Here is a 7,074-nt window from a genome sequence, read left to right on the forward strand (position 1 = left end):
TAAACGGAAACATGCAAAAACGATTACAAACAATCCCTTAGACCGATTGCAGACTCGTCATTAAGGTAACTACACATATGTGCATGACACAACACAAATACAAGTATATAGTTGTCAAAAAAAAAAAAAACATATATATGAATGTCCAAAAAACTTTTCATTTGTTAAACTGTAAGCTAGTAGCTACATCAATGAAAAAGTAAAAGTTGTTCTTTTCACCTTTTTCCATGATAATTAATCCACCCTAAGAATTGCTTATTAAATAGTTTTAAAAATGAATTATAAATCAATTGGAGCTAAACATGAGTGAAAACACAAGTTATCAGCTATTTAGAATTTAACCAATTAAGCTAACTGGCATATATACGTCGCAATTAAGTAGTCACAACATATTCAATTTAATACGTGTGGTTGTAAACCTAATGTTATACTTTATATCACTGGTTATTCTTGTCCAACTTTCATTTCTACCTGTAATTCCCCCCTTCATACAAGCTACAACCAACAACACACCCAATAAATGAAGTCCAAAATACATGACGTATATGTAAAGCAGTATTGATATATCCTTCTCCTTGCCCTAGCTAGTTAATTAAAGCATCATGCAATGCAGGCCATACAGCTCACATAAAGAAAGACTTAATTTTTAGAGAGAGAAAGTAGTTAGAGAGAGAAATAATAGTTTATACATTATATATTTAACTAAATAGTATATATAACAAGAGTATAATAGTAGGAATTTCTCCAAATTCTCTAAGACCTCACCTGCTTAATTTCATTCTCAAAAAAGAATAATTCTTCCTAATCCTCTCTTTAATTATTCATATTATACATACTCCATTATTTTTCCTACAATAATTCCCTCCTACAAAGACCTAGCTAACTATAACATATAGTCTTATATTCTATAATCAACTCGCCTTTCGAGTTTATTAAAAGGCAAGATTAGTGAGAGAAGTAAAGAGATTAATCATGATTAGGGCAGCAAGTGCTAGCACAGAAGGATCCAAAACAAGCCTTTCCAATGATAGAATTGATGAGTGTGAGGAGGACGATGACAAGGTACTAGAGGAAGAAGAGGTGGATGATAATAATAGTAATGATAGCAATAGCAAGGTGATCAAGATCAATGGCTCGAGCTCGAGTACGAGCACTGTTGAGGAGAATGAAAAGAAAGGGCCTACCTCATCTGGATCCGTGAGGCCGTATAACCGGTCTAAGATGCCTAGGCTCCGGTGGACACCGGATCTCCATCTTTGCTTTGTTCATGCTGTTGAGAGGCTAGGAGGACAAGAAAGTAAGTAGTAATAATGATACTACTCTTTGTAATTAGCAATTTAAGGGTGTGAATAATTTACTAATTAATTAATGTTTTTGTATGAAATTGTGTAGGAGCAACACCTAAGTTGGTTCTTCAGTTGATGAATATCAAAGGCCTAAGTATTGCTCATGTCAAGAGTCATCTTCAGGTAAATTAAATTAGTGAAATCAACTAGATAATTTTTAATATGAGCAATTTAATAAATAAGTAAAAGTTATTATTTAAGTCCTTTCTAATTTGTATTTTGTTTAGTTATTCATGTTAAATATCTGTTTTAGCTATATATTGACTCCTTGAAATGGTTTTATTTTTGTATTTTGTTTTCAGATGTACAGAAGCAAAAAGATTGATGAATCAAATCAAGGTAATTAATTTAACTTGCTTTCTATTAGATTAACTAGGGTTTTGTAGTCTTTGATTACTCTCTATGTGTCTGATTAAATTCTTATCTAATTTCATTTATTTCGATGTTCTCGATTGATTATTTTGAAGCAGCTTTGAGCAATCAAGGGCTATTCGCTGATGGAAGAGACAATATCTACAACCTTAGCCAGCTACCTATGTTACAAGGCTACAATCATCAAAGATCGTCTTTTAGTCTAAGGTACTAAAACCAATAGCCCTAGAAATAAGCAAAATATATGAATCGAACAATTGAATCATTTATATACTTATCAAGATATCGATTGATAATTTATCATAAACTAAATTATATATTTGTTCCAATTGTGATTAACTAGGTATGGTGATCCTTCTTGGAGAGGTCATTCGACGAGCCAGATGTATGCTCCCTACAACATTGGGACTTCATCCGATAGGTCTAGAAACGGATTGAGTTTTGGTACTCTTCCGGAAAGGATGATGTTTTCTAGTACTAATAGCAATTCTCAAGCCGGTATCAAAAATCTCTTCCAAGGGCAAATTTCAAATTGGAGAACCCAACAAACACTCAAAAAAGCCCCTATTTCTCAAAGCAATAATGGATCATCATCATGTCAATCTACAAGTAGGCCAAGGTCTAACATGGAGTTAAATCTAGCAATTAGTCCAACTCAAGAAGTAGCCGTCGAAAGGAAAGAGAGATCAAACCCTTTGAACTTCCTTAAACCCTCAAACATCAATATCAAGCAAGGGACAAGTACTAACAATAGCCATTTGAAAAGGAAAGCTATGGATTTGGATCTCTCTCTTGCCCTAGCTACAAAAGATATTGACGATCCATTAACCAAGAAAAACACAAAGGATAAAGAGGTAATTGGAAGTGATGAATTACTATCACTTTCTTTGCAATATCCACCACCATTATCGTCTACCTCGGAACATGACCAGCTCATTAGCAAGTTGAAGGAAGGAGATGCAAGTAGTAGGATGAACAATAATAATAATAAGCAAGAAACAAAGACAAGTTTGGATCTGACTTTGTGAAAGAAGACAATTGCTGAGTGAGATCTTGATGTACTTTATTGCAAAAAGTAGATAGTTATATCTATTGCATATAATATACCAAAGGTAATGACAAATTAACTTGTCCTTAGCACTAATATTAATATTTTGTTGTTATATATATATGATCACTATTTTGGTTGCATGCTTGTACACTAAATATTCTAAGTGTCTAGGAAATCGAATATCAGCTAAGAGTTGCATAAAAGAAGGACCAGTTACATTAGTTAATTAACAATAATATATTTTGATTTTTGTAAAATTCTCGATATACTTCATTACTGAGAATCCTTGCTTGCATGATTTATTATCCTTTTAGCTGTCTCAAACAAGACAAAAATGCCATCAGAATCTTGCTTGCATGAAAATGTTATGGGTGTGTGAGTTTGTATTTTTATTTTTCTAAGTGTATATATAGTATAATAATTTAATCTGAGCCAGAGAAGTTGTTGATTCGATATTTTATATCAAGAAATGATTATTTGTGGATTATAATTAGATGCTTGTGAAAAAAAATCTTTTCAGATTAATTATATATACTGTATTATTGCTGTTGCGAAATGAAAATGAAAATTCTTTACATTCTTTCTTTTAGTTGTCATTTCCTTTTCTTTTCAGATTAATAATATATACAGTTATGTGTATATATATATATAGAAGCTAAACCTTAAGATTATTATATAAGAGGATATATCTATGATTTATATGTGTAACTGTTATATAGTATTATCTTTGCTTAGTTCTGCTCAATTATCATAACACACTCAACTAGCTTCCTTCTTGCTTTATAAATTAAGCTAGGAGGTGATTATTCTTGTTGCAAGAAGCATTAATTACTAATTAGTACTCCATTTGTAATAATAGTAGCCGTAAATTCTTAAATCCATAATTTGGCTTAAAATTAGGCACGGTAATGGGTAACCAATATTAAATATGTGTTCAAAAGTGATTTGTTAGCATGTGTCTATTATACATCCAAAATGCATATATAGAAAATTCATGTATCTACTCCTAAAAATTAGATGTTTCATGCATATTGGGGATATATAGGTCACTGAATAAATTTAATTATATAAGTAAATAGATGATTGTAAAGGAAAAATGACTGGAAAACCGGCCAATAAATATCTAATGAACTTATATTAGAAATATCTACTATAATTTGTCATGCATAAAACCAACCTATATATTTTCTGATTATGCATGCACGCCAATATGACTATCTATATGTATAAGCCTAATATTCCTAACTAGCTATGATCAAATATAAGCATTTGTATGATTACTACTCGTATTGTTTGTTGATCCCCGTGTTAATTATTTAGTTAATTAAGTAGTGTGGGAAGCAGATTAGCAGTCAATGCATTGGCAAGAACATAGTGTGCAGCTTGTGTAGGGTGAATTGAATCCCAGAAAACATAAGTTGAAGGATTAGAGCAAGTCAAAACCGGTGTATTGCATAGACTGCCTGATTCCAGAATTCCTGTGCCACAACATCCTTCAAGTGTCGTTTGAAAACCTGCATTCATAACACAATTTGGATTTCATTATATTATTCAATTCAACTACAACTAGCCTTTTGGCCCGTTCAATGCACGAGTTCTTATCTAGGTTATTTCATATGTAGGTATGTTTTTCAATAGTTGAAACTTTTGATATGAAATACGAAGTAATTGTTTCATTGCTAAAACTTAAAAGGAAAAAAAAATGAGGATAGAACTGTGGAAAAAGATAAAGGAATTTATTAGATACATATAAATACATGAAGATTTTAGGATATGAAATGACATATTGGTTTAAGTTATATTTTAAGTCTATTAGTTGAAAAGACAATTTTTATATAATTCAATTCATATGTTTATGTGATGAATATTAATTGGTTCAACTTTATTTTATTATGATGGAAATGAAACACTTCATTTTCTTAATTGAATTTGCAAGTTATAGAATGTATAAAGACTTAAACAAAAAGATCAAAAGGGATGACATGTGTCATATGTGGTAGTGAGTGACTTGTAATGACATGTGTCATATGAAAAATTATGGTTTGTGTTTTTAAATACTAAAGTATAGAAGTATAGATAGATTTATTTTATTATGATGGAAATGAAACACTTCATTTTCTTAATTAATTGAATTTGCAAGTTATAGAATGTATAAAGACTTAAACAAAAAGATCAAAAGGGGTGACATATGTCATATGTGGTAGTGAGTGACTTGTAATGACATGTGTCATATGAAAAATTATGGTTTGTGTTTTTAAATACTAAAGTATAGATATAGATGTTACAATATACAACCTTGGTTTTTATATTATATTACGTTAACTTAACGTCCCTGCTGCATACTAGAACAATATTACTTAGCTTCTTTTAGCTAGGAATATAAGAATGAGGTTACTTCAACAACAAAAATGTTTAACCGTGTATGAATGTGTAATGTACTAATGTTAACATGTACATATATGGAATAGAATTTTCGAGCATGAAATCAGGTTTATCCATTTTTTTTTTTTTATATACGTTACAACTTTAAACTTTAAAATACTATACGTATGTATATATAAGAAACGTGCATCAAGTAACTATATGATAACATAAATGGACTATATAGATGGAAAATAGTTACCGTATGGTTGAGGTTGGTTAATCATATCGAGCAAAGGATTGTAAACATCAGCATAGGCGAATCTAGCACTGGGGTACTGCGATTGCAACCCAATAAGTAGGGATTGGAGCTTCCCATTGTAGACTAAAGCATCTGAATTTTGTTGATCAACACAAACTCGTTGAAGCCAATGCATGCTAGGAATGATGCTGCCAACACTCACTTGGATTGGTAAACACCCTAGTGGTGGAAGACCTGCCACGGCGAACCTTCTTGCTCCTAGGTTGTAAAGCGACTGTAACAACCAAATTAATAATAGTGCTAATTAGAAAAAAAAAAAATTAATTACTCGTATATATTTTTTGTCAAAAAAATGAAAATAGTGATAGAGAATGTATAAAATTATCTTTATATTCATCCTAAAATCTTAGGTCCACCGAAACCCTAATTGAATACTAGGGCTGTTGGTAGCCCAAGCCAATTTACCTTTTCTTTGTGACCGGATTTTCCTCAACGTATTCAATTTATCAATTACTCTTTATTGTCTTTTTTAAAAGTTAGTTAGCATCCACAAGATCGAGTGAGTAGTCTATGGTAGATATCTATGTCAAAGACTCGAGACATTAATTAGTCACAAAACTATCATTAACATTTAACTAATACGAAGTATATAACATTATTAAAGTACTGAATCAAGATAACATACCAAACAATTAATCAACTAATTAACAAGAACAGTAATTACTTATAATGCGTAACAATAACATACCTGAATAATAAACTGAAGCCTAGAAATAAGAAGATCCGAGTAACTTGAAGGAGAGTATAACAAAGCTTGAGTCGGCAAATCAAAATAATTAATCAACATATCATTTGATCCAACCGATATTAAAAACATGGCATTTTCTACGGTCCAACTCGTTTTCTCTAGACCCACATTTTTCTCCATTCTTCCTAAAGCCTCTTCAAAGTAACTCAACTGAGCCGTCAGATCAAGCGCATGAGTAATCCCAATCGTTAGATCATCTAAACCGGACCCAGCCGAGGCAAAACTAACCCCGGTTAATAATTCCTGGTCTAATACGGTCCGGTTCAAGTAAGCCGGGATAAAGTCTTTTAGACCGAGTGACGCTGCTATACAGTCTGGTGCAATTCGACCGTCAGAGAACCGGCCGGTTGGGATTCTTCCAGGGAAGTCTTCTCCATATGGCTGGTGGTCTGCCCGGAAGAGTGCTGTCGGAATGTAGTTGTTGTTACCGGGATCCACAGTCGAGTCCCCAAACACGTAGACGGCTGTTATTGGTTGCGTGGCGGCCAAGGTAGTGGTTAAGGTAGCGGTAGTGAGGAGTAGTATGAATGTAAGGGTGATCATCATGGTGTTGAGTTTTGTTGCCATGTTTGTGAGAATTATGATTATGGAGGTTATTAGTGAATTTGTTTTTATAGAATTTATAGGATTAATATTATAGGTTATAGCACTATTTGTTAATTTGTGAATAATTAAAATTATAAGTTTAATAATAATATAAGTAATTATTCATGAGTTTGGATTATAGTAAACTTAAACCTTAGGTTTATCTTATATTCTCGTTTACTTATTTATTTATTTATTTCAGTGAATACTTATGTATAGTATTAGTAGGAAATTAAACAATGCATCCCAAGGATTGAGTTGTAATTACAAGTTGAACTTACCTATAATT

At 31.9% G+C, this 7,074-nt stretch overlaps 1 protein-coding gene and 1 pseudogene across 1 annotated transcript; one reads left to right on the top strand and one right to left on the bottom strand.

The window, feature by feature from the left end:
* Positions 1 to 677: 677 nt before the first annotated feature.
* On the top strand, positions 678 to 3,047 carry LOC145592651 (uncharacterized). Its single transcript, XM_081649160.1, has 5 exons — positions 678 to 1,297; positions 1,393 to 1,469; positions 1,649 to 1,685; positions 1,817 to 1,925; positions 2,062 to 3,047. Exons 1-5 carry the CDS (start codon positions 973 to 975, stop codon positions 2,744 to 2,746), a joined length of 1,233 nt encoding a protein of 410 aa, XP_081505286.1. The 5' UTR covers positions 678 to 972; the 3' UTR covers positions 2,747 to 3,047.
* A 1,042-nt stretch (positions 3,048 to 4,089) lies between these two features.
* On the bottom strand, positions 4,090 to 6,767 carry LOC145590682 (GDSL esterase/lipase At2g40250 pseudogene; annotated as a pseudogene).
* Positions 6,768 to 7,074: the final 307 nt, after the last annotated feature.

The sequence above is a fragment of the Chenopodium album genome, chromosome 18 (genome assembly GCF_948465745.1).
Source record: "Chenopodium album chromosome 18, dcCheAlbu1.1, whole genome shotgun sequence".
NCBI classification, from domain to species: Eukaryota; Viridiplantae; Streptophyta; class Magnoliopsida; order Caryophyllales; family Amaranthaceae; genus Chenopodium; species Chenopodium album.